Source organism: Balaenoptera borealis (assembly GCF_965194805.1).
Source record: "Balaenoptera borealis genome assembly, chromosome: 16".
NCBI classification, from domain to species: domain Eukaryota; kingdom Metazoa; phylum Chordata; class Mammalia; order Artiodactyla; family Balaenopteridae; genus Balaenoptera; species Balaenoptera borealis.
The window spans coordinates 73,520,337-73,543,235 of NC_138872.1; the positions used below are offsets into that span (position 1 = coordinate 73,520,337).

Here is a 22,899-nt window from a genome sequence, read left to right on the forward strand (position 1 = left end):
TTTAATTGAAATATAGTTGATTTACAATGTTGTGTTAATTTCTGCTGTACAGCAAAGTGACTCAGTTTTATATATATATGTACATGTATATATACATATATATATATATATTCTAGAAGACTTTTAATTTTTAATACATGGAGAAAGAAAGTTCCTTGAAATAAGAATAACTTTTTAAATTAAAATAAAAAACCACTCACCTGGCTTCCTTGTTTATTTGATCACCATACCCCACTGTTTTCACAACAGTTAAATTCAATTGAATGTTGCTTTCCTGAAGTTCATATGTCTGAATTTTAAGTCCAACATTTGGGTAAAAATGTGAGGATTTTTTGTCTTTCAAATTAGTATTGAACAGTGTGTCGATCAATGTTGATTTTCCAATCCCAGTTTCCCCTGTATAAACATAGATACATCATAGGGACATAAGATGTCTGAGAAGAAGTAACACCCTGACCCTCTAGGATGGTTTAAAGGGTCCCAAACACTTTAAAGACTGGAATGTCCTTGAAAGTATACATGCTACTCTTGACTCCTTCCATCATTAACATAATATAGAAAGATAATATACACAAAGCTATATCAGATCTTGAAGAGCACTGAAACAATTAAAGAAAAAAATGTCTAAGTAACATGACTGAGAAGATACAAACCAATACAAACATGAAGGCGTAGTCTTAAATTAACAGCACCAGTGTTATGCTGCTTAAGATAAGTTGAAATGAGCATTTAGGAAAATTAGGAAATAATTCATGTGAGGGGTTTGGCACTTACCCACACAGAGAATATTGAAAAAGAACCCTTGTCGAACAGATTTGTTCATCAGTTGATGAGGCAAACAATCAAAACCAAAATGACCAAGCAGAGTTAAGCAACGGATATTATCTTCTTTTTGCTTAGAGAAAAAAACAAATAAAAATATATTAATTAGAATAGAAAATATCATTTGAAAATATGACTATAATAATATGTCAAAGAAATGGAATTGATTATCATTTGATCATCATACCTCAGATAAGACGCAAATGAAGTAAATTTGTGAGAAGAGAAATCTTTATCCAGACACACAGATTTTTGTCATCATTTTTATAAACAGTGACTCTATCTCTGATCACACTCAGACTATGTTTCTAAATTTAAAAATAGGAAATTAAAGAAATACCACAAGAAAGCCTAATGTGTTACTATACAATAATAAATTATTTTTATAGAAAAAAAGGAAACAACATTCTTTCACTCCGTTTCAGTGTAGTAATATATTCAGGAAACCCAATATATGTTAATATATGTAAGGAAATCAAAGTTAATTTGAATTTTTTAAAAAGCAACTAAAAACTTTGACTTCAAATTTGTTATATGCCCCCTGAGAACTTGTGTTATATCAAAATGTTAAAGGAATCCACTGCTAATAATACCAACCTAGAAAACTAGAAATCCAACAATATTATACATAAATTTACCAACTGATTATTTTTAAAAGGTGGAAAAATAATTCAAATAAGGCTTAACAATCTACACTAATCTCACCCCTAGAAATCTCTCCCAAACAACTAGAAAATTTCACAAATGCTTTATGTAGAAAAGTGTTCACTGTAGCTCTCTAACATCCAAATATATAACTCCCTGAAATAGAATATCCAAGTAAATGATAATATATTTATTCATGCACACACTGGGGCATTCTTAAGTCTTTTTTTTTTTAATTTATTTTTAAACTTTGGGTTTATTTATTTATTTATTTATTTATGGCTGTGTTGGGTCTTCGTTTCTGTGCGAGGGCTTTCTCTAGTTGTGGCAAGTGGGGGCCACTCTTCATCGCGGTGCGCGGGCCTCTCTTTATCGAGGCCTCTCTTGTTGCGGAGCACAGGCTCCAGACGCGCAGGCTCAGTAATTGCGGCTCACGGGCCTAGTTGCTCCGTGGCATGTGGGATCTTCCCAGACCAGGGCTCGAACCTGTGTCCCCTGCATTGGCAGGCAGATTCTCAACCACTGCGCCACCAGGGAAGCCCCTCTTAAGTCATTTTTTAAGATATTTATGAAGAATGCTTTAATAAATTGAAAAATACATGAAAATATTAAGTTAAAAAAGTAAGGTGTGAAATTGTGTGTACACTCCTAGCTTTTGGTGATAGAGTAACTTATAGCATTTTACCTTTCCTTACATTAACAATTAGAAACAACTGTTTGGGGAGTTCCCTGGTGGCCTAGTGGTTAGGATTCCGGGCTTTCATGGCCGTGGCCCGGGTTCAATCCCTGGACGGGGAACTAATATCCCTCAAGCCGCATGGTGCGGGCAAAAAAAAAAAGGACTGTTTGAAGGCACTGGAAGGGAAAGAAAAGGAGGCAGAAACAAGAATAAATCACGCTGGGAATAAGATTAGCATAATAGGTGAAACTAGGTTTATCCATATATTCCCTTGAAGTGACTCCCCAGTAAATGAGAAACTTGGGAAGCAGAGCTCAGTCTTGAGCTGGGAAGTCTAAGGTCAGAAGTTGAGCTGCCAAAATACTGGAATATTCAGAAAGAAATGCTGGAAGAGCAAGCCACAGAGTGGGGAGATCCAAATCTGCAAACTTTAGAACACTTGGCTGAGTCTAACTCTGCACTTGCAGGCATGACTACAAAGAGCTCAGTGGCAATGGAGAGAAGAGTTGGCATTCCAAAAGTGCTAAGCTGGTATTTCAGCAGTGGTCCTGGGAAGACCCAAGGAGACAGAGTTTGGAGTTTACGTTTCTTCCAAGTTAGACAAGTTTGGTCAACACTTTAGATAAACACTTTGGACTTTTTATTTAAATTTGTAAAAGGACTTGCTATAGGATTTAGGATTATGTTCTAAGTCAAAGGGTTACTCCCAAGTTAAAGGGTATAACTAACATAAACCCACCTTTCCAAAGAGTATCATGACTCAACAGGGTCCAAATGACTTGCCAGTAATCTAACTGCCTGCTAAAACAAAATTCAATACTCTTTAGAGAAATATAATAATAGAATTCAGACTTTCTACAATACCATCCACAATGCTCAATGCATAATCAAAATTACTAGATTTGAAGAAGCAGAAAAAAATCTGTCTCATAGCCAAGGAAAAACACAGTCAATAGAAATACCCACACAATGAGGATATTGGAATTGGCAGACAAATACTGTAACTATTATGAACATGTATAAGAATCTACAGAAAAAATGAGTTTAATGGATGAAGTGATAGGTAATTTTAGATACATGAAAGATGATGATATAGGAGTCAAAGCATACCACCAAAAAAAGTCATCAGATCACAAAGGAAGACAGCAAGATAACAAGTAAAGAACAAAGCAATTACAAAACAATCAGAAATAATTAACAAAATGGCAATAGTAAGTCCTTACCTATTGTTAATTGTTTTAAAGGTAAGTGAATTAATTCTCTAATAAAAGGTCATAGAGGTTGAATGGATTTTAAAAAATCAAAAGATGTGCTGCCTACATGAGAATAACTTTAAGAACACAACAGACTGAGAGTAGAGGGATGGAGAAAGATATTTCAAGCAAATGGTTACCAAAATAAAGCAAAGGAAGCTATACCTATTTCACACAAGATAGACTAAGTTATAATTATAAAGAGGACAATCTATCAAGAAGATGTATTTATTATAAATATGCACTCAGTACCTAAATATGTAAAGCAAATACTAACAGAACTAAAAGGAGGAAGAAATAGCAATGCAGTAGTAGCTGGGGACTTGAATACCCCACTCTCAACAATGGATACATCATCCAGATGGAGAACCAATAAGGAAACAGCAGATTTGAACAATGCAATAGACTGAATGGACCTAATAGGCATATACAGAAAGTTCCATCTAACAGCTGCCTACTACACATTTTTCTCAGGTGCACACAAAATATTTTCTAAGGTAGATCATATATTAAGCCACAAAACAAGTCTTGATTAATTCAAAATGATAGAAATAATATCAAATATCATAATGATATGTAAGACATTTACACTGAAAACCACAAAAGAATGATAAGAGCGATTAAGATTGAATTAAATAAATGGAAATATATATCATGTTTACACATTAGAAAAACCATTAATATTAAGATGTTCTTTCTCCCCATATATATTCAAATGCAATTTTAAAAGCACAGGAGAATCTGTTTAAATGGCACCTACTGGTAAAGTTGCATATTTGAGCATCAAAATTATTAACTATGAGATTACTGTTCTTCATATTCCAATTTCATGTTCCTTTCTACATGCCTACCCCTTCCTGAATCACCCTGCTATGGGACTCTTAATTGAGTTCAGTAGTAAGAGTAAAATAGGTTTACTATATCATGTTTTTAGCATAACTATTTTGAATAGTGTGGTCAAAAATATGAAATTATTAAAAACTTTTTCTTAACAAAGAAAACATAGAGTTGGTAGTCCTAAATAAGAATATGCTTCAAAGATTTTTTTAAAAACACTCTTTGCATAGAAAATAAAATTATGCTATTTCTTTTCCCATAAGCATTATAATATTATAGACACAATGATATAAGGAAACATTTGTATTAATAGTTTCACTATGATTAGTATTAGAATTAATTTAATCCTCTTATGTTAAAATAAGGGATTAAGATCCAAACAGTTTACATGATTTACCCAAAGACAGAGTTCAATACACTTTGAGATCTTTGAGATAGAATTTTATTCATTTTATATCATTAACTCCCAGCTCACAGTAGGCTTTCAATAGCTTTTGGTTGAATTAGTGCATGCTAAATGAAGAGTGAATGGTAGGGATAGGAGCCTACCAGGGTCCTATCTGGTCTCAACCAAGAATCCAGGAATCAACCAAGAATTAATTAGAAAAAATTCCATGGGGATTTTATATTTAAAGAGAGTGTATTTAGCAATACTAAACTGAAAATACAATCAAATAAGAAATAATAAAAAATTTCAATTTGTTACTTGTGCTCTTAGAAGACAGCGTTTATACATGGTGGTAAATTTTGAGTTCTCTACTCAAGAGAGAACATTCTGACCCATATAATCTGAAGATTATATGTAACAATAAAAGATTTGGACACTCTACTGTCCTCTCTGTCCTAGACTCCCTTGTGGCAGGCTTCTCTCATTTTAAAAACTGTAGCTTAGGGAGGTACCAGATCAAAGTGCTTTGTGTGTCCATAGAACAAAATATAGCCCATTTTCTTATCAGGAACAGACCAGAAACCTTGGCCTCATGAACACTGAGTTTTCACCCACAGAGCAAATATCGATAGAACAAGCAGGGGTTTCCATAGAATCATCACTATTACTTAACAAATGTCTTCTGACAGGCCAAAAGTTCTTTCTTATAATATTTACTTTTATAAAATTCCAATATAATCTATGTAGAAAACTTAAATATTTCAGATTCTACTAATTTGGAATTTGTGATCTTTCAAGTCTCATTCTTGAATTCACCTTTGCATCATCCACAAACAAAGCACAAATAAAGCAAATTAAGAAATAAACAAGGTAGATATATAAAAATATATGAACCTACTATTAAAAGGATTATTTCACATGCATTCACATGAAACTGAAATGCAAATCATACATTATTTTAATCCCTCATGATAGCAAGGACACACAGACTACCTCTAGCAAATGGGATACTGTACATAAAGTTATAGTCTGTAAATTTATAAAAGGACTCTACAAGCTCTGACAAGCCCTGATGTTTACCCTGTATTCACTGAACTCTTTTTTCCAGTGGCATGGGGAAAGGTAGCTGAATAAGAAAAGTCACTAGTCATTGTGAGCCTTTGGGACAGTCACTGGTGCCTGTTTTCTCTTCTGTAAAATGAGAACATTTGATCAGGAGAGCTTAAAATTCTTTCACACTCTGATGTTCTATAAGTCAGAGTCTTATTTATGAAGAGCCTACAATTTCAATGAGAATAAAAGCCATGAAGAAAAAGTGAAAATATCTATTAATATCATACTAAGTACCAAAATTATAGAAAAGTCAAAAAATAATATAGGAATTTGGAAGGATAGATGACTGTGGCATGGAGTAGTTAAAAATAATTTTAAGATGACAGATTGGCTCTTGAAGACAAGATAAGATTTGTATGAAGGAGGGAGGTATTATGAACAAGAGGCAAAAAAAGGACCCCAATAATAGACAGTTTTAAATATGAGGCTAAGGAATATGGATTTTATCTAAATGGCAATGGGCAGTGGCTAGAGGTTTGAGCCAGAGAATAGTAGAAGGAAGAAGCATTTCAAAAAGATGAATAAGGCACTAGCATGACAGTGGCCTGGAGAGGAAACTAGAGCCAGAAGATGAGTTGTGAAGCCCCTTCCCTTATAAAAGTGAGTGTTCTGTTGGTGGGAATGTAAATTGATACAGCCACTATGGAGAACAGTATGGAGGTTCCTTAAAAAAACTAAAAATAGAATGACCATATGACCCAGCAATCCCACTACTGGGCATATACCCAGAGAAAACCATAATTCAAAAAGACACATGCACCCCAATGTTCACTGCAGCACTATTTACAGTAGCCAGGACATGGAAGCAACCTAAATGCCCATCGACAGATGAATGGATAAGGAAGATGTGGTACATATATACAACGGAATATTACTCAGCTATAAAAGGAACGAAATTGGGTCACTTGTAGAGACGTGGATGGATCTAGAGACTGTCATACAGAGTGAAGTAAGTCAGAAAGAGAAAAACAAATATCGTATATTAATGCATATATGTGGAACCTAGAAAAATGGTACAGATGAACCGGTTTGCAGGGCAGAAATTGAGACACAGATGTAGAGAACAAACGTATGGATACTAAGCGGGGAAAGTGGCGGGGTGGGGGTGGTGGTGTGATGAATTGGGAGATTGGGATTGACATGTATACACTAAGATGTATAAAATAGATAACTAATAAGAACCTGCTGTATAAAAAAATTAATAAAATAAAATTTTTTTAAAAAACAACTAAAAATAGAACTACCATGTGACCCGGGAATCTCACTACTGGGCATATACCCTGAGAAAACCATAATTCAAAAAGAGTCATGTACCACAATGTTCATTGCAGCTCTATTTACAATAGCCAGGACATGGAAGCAACCTAAGTGTCCATCAACAGATGAATGGATAAAGAAGATGTGGCACATATATACAATGGAATATTACTCAACCATAAAAAGAAATGAAATTGAGTTATTTGCAGTGAGGTGGATGGACCTAGAGTCTATCATACAGAGTGAAGTAAGTCAGAAAGAGAAAAACAAATACCATATGCTAATACGTATATATGGAATCTAAAAAAAAAGGTTCTGATGAACCTAGGGGCAGGACAGGAATAAAGACACAGATGTAGAGAATAGACTTGAGGACACGGGGAGGGGGAAGGGTAAACTGGGATGAAGTGAGAGAGTGTCATGGACATACATACACTACCAAATGTAAAATAGATAGCTAGTGGGAAGCAGCTGCATAGCACAGGGAGATCAGCTCCATGCTTTGTGACCACCTAGAGGGGTGGGATAGGGAGGGTGAGAGGGAGACACAAGAGGGAGGAGATATGGGGATATATGTATGTGTATAGCTGATTCACTTTGTTGTACAGCAGAAACTAACACAACATTGTAAAGCAATTATACTCCAATAAAGATGTAAAAAAAAAAAGAACAGAGCTACTAAAAAGAATTAGGTTGATCCGTATGAGCTGATATGAAAAGTTGTCCAGAGATTAGATTAGTTATTGCCTGTAAAGAGCTAGGTTGAGAGGCCTGTTATCTCTTTCCTATTGTTTGAAATTTTCTTTTAATAATGTTATTTTTAATTTCAAAAAGGAGAATAAATTAAGTTGCCATTTGTAAAGGGTTCAAAAAAGGGTTGGGAGACTACTTGCTAAATGGTTTGTAGCAAGCATTTATATATCAGATTAAAGTTCGACTAATTGATCCTCGGGATCCGCCTATTCTAAAATTTTATGATTTTAATGTCATGTAAACAGAGGAGCATTCACCGTGACTTAATGCATCAGAGCGCCCAAAGGTAATATGGGATGGGCATAAGTCAGTGGTTTAGTCACTGAGATAGGACTCTGACAGTAGTTTTGTCACCAGCAAAGCCCACTGGGGTCCCTGGGAAAAATATGATGGAATCTAGGTGATCGGATAAGGTCTAACCTCTTCTTTTGTGCTTAGTCTAGTCTCACTTGCCTTAAGGGGGCCAAGCGCAGAGCCCCTACACCTAACGTGTGGGATTAGAGTTCCCAGCTCAGAACCACTGCACTCAGGACTTCCCTGGTGGCAGAGTGGTTAAGAATCCACTTGCCAATGCAGGGGACATGGGTTCAAGCCCTGGTCTGGGAAGATCTCACATGCCACGGAGCAGCTAAGGCCACGTGCCATAACTACTGAGCCTGCGCTCTAGAGCCCACAAGCCATAACTACTGAGCCAAAGTGCCAAGAGTAGCCCCCGCTCACTGCAACTTAAAGAAAGCCTGTGTGCAGCAATGAAGACCCAAAGCAGCCAAAAATTAATTAATTAATTAACAACAACAAAAAGAACTGCCGCACTCGACACCCCAACTTGGCACTCCATATGGAGAAGCGCTATGCAAGACACCTCAATTCAAGATGATGACAGTGAACCGTGTGCAGAGACGCTGCTGCACCCGGCACTGCAGTCGCCCTCCAAGAACTCCGCCCCTCTCTCCGCTGACAAGAACCCTATAAAGCGAGCCCGTCAACAGCTTGTTCAGGAGAGCGAGGACTCTAGAGCGAGAGCTCACACCTCTCCATTCTCTGATCAAAGAATAAAGCTTTCCTTTGCTTCTGAACCAAACTGGGTCTCATTCTATTGGCTCCAATAACACCAGGCAGGAGGACTCTTGTTGGAGTCCGACTCAAAAGGGTCGGTAACAATAAGATAAGGTCTAACCTCTTCTTTCATGCTAAGTCTAGTTTCACTTGCCTACAGGGGCCGTGTGCAGAGGCCTGCACCTAACACCTCGGATTACAGTTCCCAGCACAGAACCCCTGGGCCCAACACCCCAACTTGGCGTACCGTGTGGAGAAGCCCTGCGAGCACCACTTGAACTCAAGATAGCGGTGGGGTGCCGTGAGCACCCACGAGAACTCCGTCCCTCCCTCCACAGCCCGGAACCCTACGAAGCAGCCTGCCCACAGCCTGTCCTGAGTGTGGACTTTAGAGCTTGAGCTCACACCTCTCCGTTCTTTAATCAAAGACTAAACTTTCCTTTGCTTCTGAGCCGCACTCAGTCTCATTCCACTGGCACGAGTGACCCCAGGCAGGAGGACCCTTGTGGGGACCCGACTTGAAAGGGTCGGTAATAGTTTCAGAAGAGCAACGAAGATGAAAGTTGGATCAAATGTGATTTTTAAAGTGTGGTTGATAGAAAAATAAAGGTGGAATAAGCCATTCACTTCAGAAAAGTAACTGAGAAAGAGAAGAGAAAAAATATGATGGTTTGATGGTTCAAATGAAGATACAGAAAACCATGCATGATTGGAGGAAAACACCGAAAAGAGAACCATTAGTTATTAAGTCATAAACCAACACTACTTAACATAGCTCAATATTCATGTATCTATTCATGTATCTATTTTGGTCAAAAATAGTTCTAAAACTCAGTTTTCACCCATTCAGATATGCTACTCTCTTTTAGGGTAAAATTGTATGTGAATTACTATGTTTTCCCTAGTACAGAGGCGCCTCTTAAAATGGAACTTGGTTCAATCTCCCACTCAGTAAAGTAATAAAAAAGCAGCCACCCAGCCACTTCCTAAAATAACTTCATTTAAAAGTTTTTTATTATCAGTATCTAAAGGTCCACAAACATATGCATCAAAGTAGCATTATTCTCCTCACCTACTGGGAGGTTCTGGAATTTTCATTTGTTATTCTTTGGTGTTAAATAGGAATAGTCTTTTGTACTACTAAAAATGTCTGCAGATGCAAGAAACATGCATCAGTTATGTAAACAATCATTGATATTTAACTCCAATCAGTATAAAAGCTAATTCATGCCCAAACATAACAAACATAAGCGTTTACCATCTAGGTCTATATCAGTTTACTGAGTCAATATTTTGAAGCTACACAATTTTGTTAAGGACAAAAAGGAGAATTCTCTTTGAAATATATACTCAACTATATCTTCATCATCGGGTATTTGTGTGGACATACGCGTTGGTTTTTCTGCCATGTCAGGCTGAAGGAGCTGAAAACAAAGAAACAAAAACCTTTAAAAGATTACTTTAAAAGGCTACATTCCTACAATATAATTTAGATCAATAAGGGAGCCTAATATAGACATTATCCCTGGCTTTGGCTTCAGTCCACACTGTTAACCTGTTTTCAATTGTGGCTGCTTTGCTAGACAGGCTTCTATATAATAAATAATACTCAACTTATAATGTACAGTAATACATTTAATCATAAACACACAAAAAGCATCTAAAGGAAGGTAAACTCCCTTTTGAAATCAAAAGGACAAAGAGCATTGTTCTTCTTTAAAGAACTCTCTGGGCATGAGAAATGGAAATAGGGAATTTTGCTTTTCTTTTTCACTTTTTCTTTAGTGAAGTATAGTTGATTTACAATAGTATATTAGTTTTAGGTGTACAACTAATAGTATATTGCTTTCAGTGATTCAATATTTTTATAGATTATACTCCATTTAAAGTTATTACAAAATAATGTCTATATTTCCCTGTGCTGTACAATATATCTCTGCTGCTTATTTATTTTATAGGTAGTTGTTTGTGGCTCTTAATCCTGTACTCCTATATCACCCCACTTCCTTCTTAAAAAGTGCTAAAAGAACCAGGAAGACACTTATAATTACTTAACTTTCCAGAGTAACTTACCAGGGGAGGCTGGGGTGTTAGAGTGTACTTATTGAAGGAGAATTGCGAAAGCAGAACTTCTAAAAATCTAAACGACTCCCTTAGACAAGGAACTAAATTAATGATAGTTGTCATTTATGAAGCATTGTGCTGAGTGCTGATGTGCTTTATCTCCTTTAGTTCTCATAATAGATATGAGATACACATATTTTCATTGCCATATGCTAAAAGAGAAAATTCAGAATCAAAAAAATTAAGTAACTTACTTGCTCAAGATTTCAGCTATGCGGCAGACACAGGTCTGAACTGACTCCAAAGCTGGTGTTCTTTCTACTGTCCCCAGTTCTGGACCAAATATTCACTGTGTTTGCAACAGTTTGGAACAAGGGAGGAGAGGTACAAGAGAGCAAGCTGTGCTGATTTCTAAGCAACACTGCCTGAGAAGGACATGCTACCCTACTTTTGAGTATAACACAAAGATACTGAGACTATGAAGCATGTTTTAAAGGGAAATATTATATATAAGCATAGCAAAGAGAAAAGCAAACAGAATTAAAGAATGGCTCTGTACCATGGTATTTTCACTTGATATATCCTGAGGATTATTCCACTTTAGTATATAGATTTACCTCATTTTTTCCCTAATGGTAAATAGTGTTTTCTAGTACAAGTAGTGTTTTGTTCTATGGTATGGTTTACTCTAGTCTAGTATATATGAAGTTTCTATATTATTTAGCAGAACAATAATGGTGGGTATTGCAGTGATTTCCGAGCTTTAATTGCAATCCAACAGTAAACACTTAAACCACTGAAAAAGAATTATTTCTTAACTTCTTATACTTATCCTACCTCAGAATTTGAAGTAAATTACTATAAATTTAAGAGTCTTGTGTTTCAGTTATGCAAATGAAAAAAATTCTAGAGATCTAATGTACAGCATGGTGACTACAATTAACAATACTCTATTTTATACTTGAAATTTGCTAAAAGAGTAGATCTTAAGCATTCTCCTCCCCCCAACACACACACACACACACGCACGCATGCACGCACACAGTGGTAACTATGTGAGGGGATGGATATGTTAGCTTGATTGTGGTAATCATTTCACAATGTATATGTATATCAAAACATCACATTATGCACCTTAAATATATACAACTTCTATTTGTCAATTATATCTCAGTAACTCTGGAAAAAAAGAGAGGAACTTTTAAAAAATAAGAGTATCTCTGTGTAACTGCTGACTTTTTGGCAAGTTTGCAGAAGACGGTTTGAAAACTAGAGATACAAGTTATCTTATTTTTTAAAACCTAATTAATGGTGCCTTAAATAAATAGGGGTTTACTTCTTTCACATAAATCTAGAGCAGAAGTTTACAAAGTATGGTCCCTGGGCCCCTGGGGATCCCTGACTCTCTTTCAGGGGGCCCATACGGTCAACTTTTTTTTCTAATAATACTAAGGTAATTTGCTTTTCCCACTGTGTTGACATTTGCACTGATGGGTCAAAAGCAATGGTGGCTAAAACTGCTGCTACTTTAATCAAGGTAGTGAGTACCATAAAGCATTTATACCGTATACAAGTGCGATGGTTCTCTTGAGCAAAACAAGTTAATGTGATTGTGAGAAATAGTAACTCCTTATTTTATGGAACACCAATTTCAACTACAAAAACAACTGACAAATACTAGTTTTTTAGACTTGGTTATTTCTAAGACAGTTTCTTGAAAATGAATGAAGTGTGCTTTATAACATGAAGGAAAATAACTGAAAATATAGGTTGTAAATGATAAAATTTGAACTTTAAAGTTTTTGGAGAACTTGTAACCACTCTCTTGACAACTTCCTAATACTTACAAACTTTCCCAAAAAGATTAGTGATGATATTAACAAACACAAATTTTTATATTGTATAATGAAATATGTCAGCATTAAATAAACTAGGGTTTTCCAACCTCAGCACTATTGACATTTGGAGCTATATAATCCTTTGTTATGCATTGTTAAAATGTTTAGCAGTACCTCTGGTTTCTACCCAGTAGATGTCAGTAGCAACCCCAGCGTGTGACAACCATTGCCACATATTGCCAAATATTTCTAGACATTGCCAAATATTTCCTAGAGGGTAAAATCATACCCAGTTAGGACCCACTGAGTTAGGTAACTCAGTAAACAGATATTTTCCAAATGGCCAGTGTGTGACATTACAAAGTCATACATGAGTTCAAGATCCATTTGGAGAGTGAGACAGACTAACAGATTGTGGTGTAAAAACTAAAAGTATATGAATATGGTTTCAGATTCTACATTGCAACTAATCTCATCAAGTTTTGGTGGGGTATCAAAGAAGAATATTCACAATTACATGAGAAGACTTATTAAAGGATTCCTTTTTCCAGCTATGTATCTATATGAAGCCAGATTTTCTTCAGAAACATCAACCGAAACAACATATTTCAAAAGATTAAATGTAGAAACAGATATAAGGATCCAGCTGTCTTTTTTCTCTTTTTATGGTATTAAAAAATACATAACATAAAATTTACCATTTTAAGTTCAGTGGCATTCAGTATATTCACTTTGTTGTGCAGCCATCATCTCCAGAAGTCTTTTCATCTTCTCAAATTGACATTTTGTACTCATTAAACAGTAACTAGACATCTCCATTCCACCTTCAGCCCCTGGCAACAATTGTAATGTCTGTCAATGTCCAAATTTAACTACTCTAGGTACCTCATATAAGTGGAATCACACAGTATTTGACCTTTGTTTTTTAACTTTTTATTTTATATTGGAGTATAGCTGGTTAACAATGTTGTAATAGTTTCAGGTGCACAGCAAAGGGACTCAACCATACATATGCATGTATCCATTCTCCCCCCCAACTCCCCTCCCATCCAGGCTGCCACATAACATTGAGCAGTGTTCCCTGTGCTGTACAGTAGGTCCTCGTTGGTTATCCATCTTAAATATAGCAGTAGACGTGTATTATATACTATATATATATAATATTATTATATATAATATTAATATATATTATATATAATGTATTATATTATATATAATATATTATATTATATATTATATATAAATATATAATAAATGATATTATATATATTATATTATATAAAAATATATAATATATGATATTATATATAATATATAATATTCTACTGAACATCAGTAGACCTGTATTATATGTTATATATATTCAATCATTATTATTGTATTTTTAGTTTCGTCAATATAAAATTCGGGAGGGGGGCGGTATTTCAGGACTGAGAAGAGCGACGGCTTGTGTGGTCACCTAGGGGACCGAGCAGTGACCCACGCGGGAGCTTCTGATTGGCAGGGGCTATGAGGGGTCCTCGGCCCTCTCAGAAGGCGCAGTTCTGCGAGTGCCGGGAGCGGGAGGTCCGGGCCCCCGGGGTCAGCGCGGCCCTGGTGAGAAGCAGACCCGTAAAAGCGGGTGGGAGTTCCGAGCCCTGCATATGGGAAGCGGTCGGCCCTGGGCGCCGCCGGCGCATGCGTATCGCAGAGCCGAAGCCAGCGCGGCGTGGCCGCCATTGCTTGGAGGCTTTCGTCAGAGCCCGGCTGGCGCCGGCGGCTGGTCCAGCCCCAGGGGCCTCGTCACTGGGCGTCATTGGCTCAGGCATCAGGGCCCTCATCACCCTCTCCCGCCTGGGTCCGGACGGGCGGCGGCGGTGTCGTCGTCAGGGGGCGGAGCCGCCCTGGGCGCCCTTTGTCTGTGGAGGCGGGTGAGTGCGGCCCCCGCGGGCCGGGCGGCGGGCGAGGGGGCAGGGCGGGCGGCAGCCCGGGGGTCCCGGGTCGCGGACGCCGCCCCTCCGGTCGACTCGGACCCCCCCAGCGGCGCCCTTAGGCTTCTTGGACACCCTGTGCCCCTTTGGTAGGAAGGCCTCCCCATTCCAAGATTACAAACCTATTTTCGTCTAATATCTTCTGCAATTTATTTTGGTATAGGCGTGGGTGGGTATCATTTTTGGAAAGTTTTCCCCATTTCAAGAGTATTAAAACATTCACCTTTATTTTCTTGTAATACTTTTAAAGGATTTTTTAAATAGCTTTTTTTTTTTTTTACATTTTAACCTACTGGGTATTAATTTTGTGATAACGTGTTAGATGCGAATATACCTTTTTCCTCGGTGGTCTTGCCATCATCTATTTTCCCACTGAATTGAGGTGACGCTTTTATTCTATTCTACAGGCGTGTGTACACTCGGATCTGTTTCTAGACTGTTTCACGGCCCTCACAGTTTCTGCACTGATACCATTTTGTTTTAATATGTGGCAGAGCAGATCCCCCTAATTGTGTCTTTGGACATAATGAGCTTTCTGTGTCTTTTAGTTATTTTGAATTGTGGGAAATGTAAAAGATACAAAAGTTACCATTTTATAAGAGACAGAGTTGACCATGGCACTTAGTAGGTGCTCTTATTAAATGGAGAATTTGTTGAAAGTCACTCTATTGCTGAAAACTTTTATATGCTTCCCTGCTGCCATCAGGATAATGTTTTAGTTTCTTAGCAGTGCCCTCAAAGCCCTTTATGACCTTAATATTGCATACTGCTTGGCCTTCCACCCTTGCACTTTATGCTGTAGCCCTACCAAACCACCCAAACAGGACACAAAACCCTCTGGGGAAAATTCATTAATTTAATGATATCAAAAGTTAAAGTTTTTGTATTTGAAAAGAACAAAGGGCTAAAAATTAGAGATATGAAGAAAATATTTGCAACATGTGTTAGAGAAAGTGTCCATAATATGTAAAGAGACTTGTTAAAAAAAGAAAAGAGAAAAAAGAAAAGTGGGCAAAGGATATGCACAGGTAATTTATAGAAGATACAGGAAACCAATGAAGAAAGTGCTTAACTTCATAAGTAACCATAGAATGCAAATGAAGACATATTTTTCACCCACTGGACTGGCAAAATATAAAAATATTGGTGATACAAAGTATTGAGGAAAGTGCAGGGGGGAAGGGCACCGGTTGTACAGTTGAGGAAGTATTTTGGGTGGCAATTTGACTGCATTTACCAAAATGTTAAATGAGCTCACTCTGTGGTTCAGAAATTCTATTCTAAGATCTGTCCTGCAGAAATACTTGCACAGGTGCACAGGGAAGTATGTACAAAGATGTTTATTACAATATTGTTTGTAATTTGAGAAATAGGTACAGCTTAAATGTTCACTCTGGATATGGTTAAACATATTGTGATAGACCCATACAGTGGAATATTGTGCTGCTATAAAATAGAATAAGATAGTTTATTATGTAGTTTATTGTGAAGTTAACACACAAAGAAAGATCTCTAAGACATTTAGTGAATAAAGGATGTTGCAGAACAATGAATATAGTATAGTGTGCATTATGTTAAGTATGTATGTGGTTATATTATGTATGTTCATAAATACACAGAAAAGGATGCAAACCAAGTGACTAACAATGAGTTACCTCCAGGGAGGGAAGCAGAGTAGAAGAGAAGTTGAAAGGCACACATACTTTACTCTGTGTACACCCATGTTTTGCATACTCATGTTTTTATGTCGAATGTGTAAAAAAGAAAAAAAGCTTGTTAACATGTATAATCTGTGTAAGGAAAACAAAACAAAACAAAAACCCTCACACACACTTAGAACCTATACAGAGAGAAAAAAAACCCCAGGTTTTATAAGGTAAAATTTTTAAATATTAGCTCTTTTTAGAAAGCAGCAAAAATTAAAGACAGATGATAAAATGAAGACTATATTTGTTATCTATGTTATGACAAGGGAATTGCTGGTTACTATCTGTGTTCAGAGGTCCCCAACACCATACTCAGGTTCAGTGATGTTCTAGAAGTACTCACGGAACTGAGCAAAACTGTTATACTCCCAGTAAGATGAGTATTACAGTGAAAGGATGCAGATTAAAATCAGCAATGAAAAAAAAGCATGTAAGGCAGGGTCCAGGAGAGACCAGGTGCAAGCTTCCAGTTGTCCTCTCTCAATGGACTTGTGCAAGTAGTTCTTAATTCTCCGGGCAATGATGTGTGGCCATATTTATGCAGTACTGCCAACCAGGAAAGCTCATTCAAACCTTGGTGTCCAGAGTATTTATTGGAAGTTGGTCATATAAGCATGGCTGACCATCCATTTTGCTGACCTCCAGTCTCCAGCTCCTCCAGTGGGCAAGCTGATACCACATGGCCCAAGGTTCCCACCATAAATCCCATTGTTAGCATAAACTTTTTGACCTGTCCCAAGGCCTCAGGTAAACAGAGACACTCTTAACAGACAGGATGTTTCAGGGGCTTATAGGTTATCTACCAGGAGCCAGGCCAGAGTCAAACCTTTCCTTGGAATATGCAGAGTTTGGACCATTCAGACCTGCTCATTTAATCCTTTATTGCAGACTATGTAATAAAGGACTCTGACAAATCAATAAGAAAAAGACAATATGGTAGAAAAGTGGATAATTGACACAAAAGGGTAATTTATAAAAGAAAAAATATAAAAGTTAAAAATGGTAAAAGTCCTACCTTACATGTTATCTAAGAATTGCATATTAAAGCATCAGTTAAATACTATTTGTGTATTAGATTTAAAAACGATAATAACTAACATTGGCTAATGGTCGCTATCATATATTGATGAATATATAAAATGATACACCTTCCTGAACACCTTTTGCCTTCCTTTTTACCCAGCAGTTCCTCTGCTAGGAATTTATCCTAAGGAAATAGTCAGGCAAAATTATGCCAAAACTGTATAATGTTTGCTGTTGTCTGTAACAGCAGAGAAAGAAGGAGAGAGAGAGGCCTAAATGTCTATTAATAATAAACTTGTTAAATAAACTTTAGGTATCACATGCAATGGAATATACTATGAGCCTATTTTTTTAATGAATATTTAGATTTTTGTTTTCTACCATGAAGTGATGTATACAATGTTATCAATTAAAATCCAGGTTTCAAAAAAGAAATAACATGCCATATTATAATGTGCATGAGTGTGTGTGTGTGTTTGTGAAGGAAAAGCCTGAAAGGGCTATATCCCAAAAAAGTAATTGGTTATCTCTGGGTGATGACATTATAGGTGATTTTTTTCCTGCTTTTCTGTATTTACTAAAATTTTCATTTTAATATGTGTCAGAAAATAAAGTGAAGGTGTTTCCACAGTAGAGAAGGGGTGTGGAGAAAGATCTCTCTGGCTGCAGTGTGAAGAAAATGTTGGACTAAAGTCAAGGACCAGTTAGATGGGTGTGGCAGTAATCAAAGTGAGAGATGATACCTGAATAAAGGTAGTGGAAGTGAAGATGGAACACTCACTACGTGTTTAAGGAGGGAAATTTACCAGGATTTGATGTTTGATTGGGGAATGAGACTAAGGGAAAGAAAGAGAGGTCAGGAATGGCACTCAGGTTTCAGGTTTGGTAGCGCTATTCATTGAGACAGGGAATATCATAGAGTAAGAATAATATGTAAAATATATAAATACTGCTAACTAAGTGCTAATATGATCTAAATATTTACAAATATTTAATCCCTTAAGCCTCACAACAAACCCACGAGGTAGGTGGGGATGTCCAGTAAGAGTGTATGTGGTTATATAGCTCAAAAAAGATGATCAATGAAACCGTAGCAATGGGGGAACCACCTGAGAGTAAATAAATAGACTACACTCAGCCCTTTGTGTTTTCGGCTTCCATATTTATATATTCAACCAACTGCAGATGGAAAATATTTGGAGAAAAAATTCCAGAAAGTTCCAAATAGCAAAACTTGAATTTGCCATGTGCAGGCAACTGTTTATGTAGCATTTATACTGTATTAGGTGTTATAAGTAATGTCATCTAGAGATGATTTAAAGTATACAGGAGGATATGTATAGTTTATATATAAATACTACATAGCATATTATATAAAGCATTTGAGCATCCTCAGATTTTGGTATCTGCAGTGGATTCTGGAACCAGTCCCCCAGGGATACCAGGGGACGGCTGTAAAAATAGAAGAGAATGAACACAAACACTAACAAACATAACTGTAGTACAAATGAATGACATAACCTCACTGAAGGAAGTGGCAAAGAAAAGAACTGACCTAAGTAACTTTAGGAACCACTATCTTGACTGGATACTCTAAGGTTAAAGACAAAGAGAACTCTACATAAATGCTGTAATCAAGCTAGTAAATGTGTTTCTCACAAGGGTATGAGTTAGTAATTCTGAAACTACTTTGTGTGTATACCAGAATTGAACAAATAAGTAAATATACTGTAGATAATGAGAGCCAACAATTTTTCACTGTTGGAAGAAAGAAGTTACCAATGAGAAAAGGAAGAAGACCAAAATGAGCCCTGTGGTATTGGATTGGAATCAGAGGTGTCAGTGTGAACTCATGGTATTTAATATATAGACAAACACAATAGAAGTATGTATATGTATGGTTGATATGCATACATATATACTTCGTAGCTCCGTCTCCTGGAGGGCCTAGAAGCAATGATACACCAGTAGCAAGCAGCACACCTGGTACCCAGATTTTTGTGTCTAAACACTTCTCCAATAAATGGAACCAGGGCTCTTTGGAGAAGTGGCGGATTCCAGGGATGGTCAGGGAAAATACAAGAGCCTAGAACATCTTATGGTGCCAGGAAGTGTTCAAAATAGCTGAGCTAGTCAGAATAACACAGGAGCCTCCTAATGGCCAAAGCTGGAACAGTTTGTATAATAAAATAATAATGTTTTGTATTTTAACTCATAGAATAAAACAAATATCCATAAATCCATACAGATATAAATAAATTAGAGCCAAGGAACAGCTTTTCCTTATGGAAAAATTCCAATTAATAATTAGTAGGAAAGAGGGAAATAGAGAAATCACCATTAAGCAAACACCATATTAATAATTGTTGCAGTGGAGAAACCTGGTAAACACCACCTTAACCAGGTGATAATGGTCAATGTTACCATTCATAAGACATATCTACATCATAAACCCATTCATATTATGCACTAAGAAAGACACAACATCACTTCTGTATTATTCTTGCTAAAAATCTTAACTTCATTCCAACCCTGAGAAAACATCAGACAAACCCAAATTGAGGGACATTCTACAAAATAATTCATTAGTACTCTTCAAAAGTATCAAGCTCATGAAAGACAGAAAACCTGGGGAGCTGTTACAGATTGGAGGAGACTCAGGAAAAATAAAAACTAAATGCCATGTGGGATCCTGGATCAGAGAATATTAGTGGAAAAACTGGTGAAATTTGAATAATTTGAATTAATAATATTGTTAAATTCTTGGTATCGATCATCATACCATGGTTATGTAAAATATTAATATTAGGACAAGTAGGGTAAATGGTATTTAAGAACTGTGTACTACTTTTGCAGCTTTACTGTAAGTCTAAAATTGGTTCAAAATAGAAAGTTAAAAAAATAGAAGAACAAACACCAGAACCCTTTCATTTACTCATTTAGCAAATATTTGATACATATCTACTATGAATCACATACCGGGCCTTGAAATTAGAATAGTTAAGCAAGACAGAACAGATTCCTGCCTTCATGGAGGTTAACATCACACAGTAGTGAGATATAAATAAAGATGGATAACTGTACAATAATTACAACAATAAAAAGTGCTACCTAAGGAAGGAAGGTGTGAACAAGGGGGCCTCACTTGGTCTGTGATGTCAAAATCTTACTTGATTTAAGCTGAGACCCGAAGGAAGCATAGGTATTGCTAGGGGAGGAGGTGGGGGTGGATCCCACACATGACACATTTAAACACCTAAAAGCAGGATGCTGTGTATGAACCCTCAAAAAGCAAACAGCAGAGTGGCTTGAGAGGGAACAGGAAGCAGGTCGTAGGTTTCTTTATGGCTTTGTACTCCAGCCTAAGGAAGCTGCTGAAGAATTTCAAGTGAGGAACTGATACAGTCAGGTTAAAATCTTTTAAAGATCCCTTTACTTCAAGTGTGGAGAGAGCGAGAGTAGATTTTGGAAAATCATAAGGAACAACAATATGTGAATGGTAGGCACAGGAAAAGGGATTAGAACATAGCCCACTGAAGTAAAGTGAGACGCAGCTGTCAGCAGTATCAGATACCATCAGAGCTCAAGAAAGCAAGAAGTAATGAGGTCCACTGCATGAACTACAAAAGAGAGTTTGGTATTCTTGACCAGAGCAATTTCAGGGGAGTGCTGATGGCAGAACAGAAGCAAGATTACAGAGAATTGAAAAATAAATGGTAATGAGGAAGTATAGACAAGTATCGACAATCCTTTGAAGAGTTATGGCCTTGAATAAAGAAAGAATGGTAGTTGCAAAGGGGTGTAAAAACCAGTGGAAAATTTTAATGTTGGGAGAGACATTAAATGATTTTAAATGATGATAGGAAGGAGTCCATAAAAGTGAAAGATAAAGTTGAAGATCTAGGAATGAGAAGATAGGTGCTAGATTCGTGCCTGTAGGGAGGCTGGAGAAAACGGACTGATTCCAGGGAAGAAATACTTGGTAATGCAAATTCTTGGGCCAATAATATCTCCAGAGGTGCTATTTCATGAGATCTAGGATAGGACCAGTGAGTCTGCTTTTCAACAAATACCGTGATTCAAGTGATCTTCAGACCACACTTTGATAAACACTGCTCTTTTGTCTATTTTCCCTTGATCTATTAAACCACTACTCCTGCCTTCATTTTCTTCCCCATCTAGTCTAGAACCTAGGTCTCCCGATTCACAGTCTAGTGTTGTGTAAGGTAAGAAAGATTTCAGAAGTGGTTCGGCCCTAGAAGTGGGTGACTGAAGTAGAATGATGGTGAAAATCATTGGGATTGAGGGTGTGAAGGAAACGAAAGGCTCTGAGAGTTGTTGTGAGTTCTTGCTTGCATCAGAATCACTTGTGGGGCATTTAAAAAATATGTGGATGCCAGAATTCTTCTCAACAGATTCTGATTTAGTAGCTCTTGGGTAGAGCCTTGCCATATATATATATATATATATATATGCATCTGGCCCTATACATATGCATCTGTTGTGTCATTTTAAATCTGGGCTGAGTCTAATGCACAGCCCAGATTGAGAACCACGGCATAGGTTTTCTATGGGCAGTGAAGTTCACTCAGATTTTTGGAAGAGCTTGGGGTGAAAATGAAAACTGTTAAGCCAGAATCATTCTTCCTCTGAATTGACTATAATTCTAGTATTCTTTAAGCAGTCAAGGGAATTTGTTACTTTCCCAGCCATCATGGTTACTTGTTTGAAAAAGACTGGCAATTCTGCAGTCTCTTTCTCTGGAAAGCTCCACCCGTTTGTTGTATGAGGAATTGCACAGTTTGTGGGTCGGGAGTGGTTCTCTTTTTTTGTTCTTTCCAATATAGGAATTAAAAGGGAAATTATGAAAAGAAAGGGATCAGATTTTTTTTAAAGGAAAAGGGAGAAAACAAGTAGCAAAAAGGACTCCAGTGTATACTAGAAAGAGCCCAGGGCTGAATCAGAAGACCTAAGTGTTCTAGAACCAGCTCTTTCACTTAGCTCTGTGATTAGAGCTTCATTAAGCCAAGAACTCATTAAACTCAGAATCCTTCATTAAACCAAGGAACTGAGAACTAAATCAGCATTTCCAAAGGTGTATTTTAAGGAACCCTAGTCCCATCAGATGCCATAAAAAGTATTCTCAGGGGACTTCCCTGGTGGCGCAGTGGTTGAGACTCTGCACTCCCAATGCAGGGGGCAGGGGTTCAATCTCTGGTCAGGGAACTAGATCCCATATGCATGCCGCAACTTAGAGTTCGCATGCCACAACTAAGGAGCCCACGAACTGCAACTAAGGAGCCCACCTGCCACAACTAGGACAGCGCAACCAAATAAATAAGTAAATAAATATTTTTTAAAAAAAGTATTCTCAAACTAGCTATATTTGTATACAATGTGTAATATATTTGAAATGTTCCTCATTGCCTTGGGTTCACACATATAAAGGAGAAACCCTGTCCACTAACATGGTTAGTGCTGTTTTTGTTGTTGTG

The 22,899-nt window shown here is 37.0% G+C and overlaps 2 protein-coding genes across 5 annotated transcripts in view; one reads left to right on the plus strand and one right to left on the minus strand.

Annotated features, from left to right (window-relative positions):
• Positions 1–13,883, minus strand: part of SEPTIN14 (septin 14) — a 49,790-nt gene extending 35,907 nt beyond the window's left edge. The window contains exons 1-3 of the mRNA XM_082358705.1: positions 10,159–13,883; positions 775–895; positions 201–396 (exon numbers count right to left, since the gene is read on the minus strand). Coding sequence (XP_082214831.1) covers positions 201–396; positions 775–895; positions 10,159–10,212 — 371 coding nt within the window. The 5' untranslated portion in view covers positions 10,213–13,883. The remainder of the gene's footprint in view (positions 1–200; positions 397–774; positions 896–10,158) is intronic.
• Positions 13,884–13,982: 99 nt separating this feature from the next.
• The window catches only part of MRPS17 (mitochondrial ribosomal protein S17), a 42,702-nt gene continuing 33,785 nt past the window's right edge, over positions 13,983–22,899 (plus strand). Inside the window, exon 1 of one of the 4 annotated variants that reach the window (XM_082358613.1) lies at positions 13,983–14,615. The gene's annotated coding sequence lies outside the window, so the exon portion shown is untranslated. The remainder of the gene's footprint in view (positions 14,616–22,899) is intronic. The other 3 variants (XM_082358612.1, XM_082358611.1, XM_082358614.1) reach the window with 3 other exon arrangements.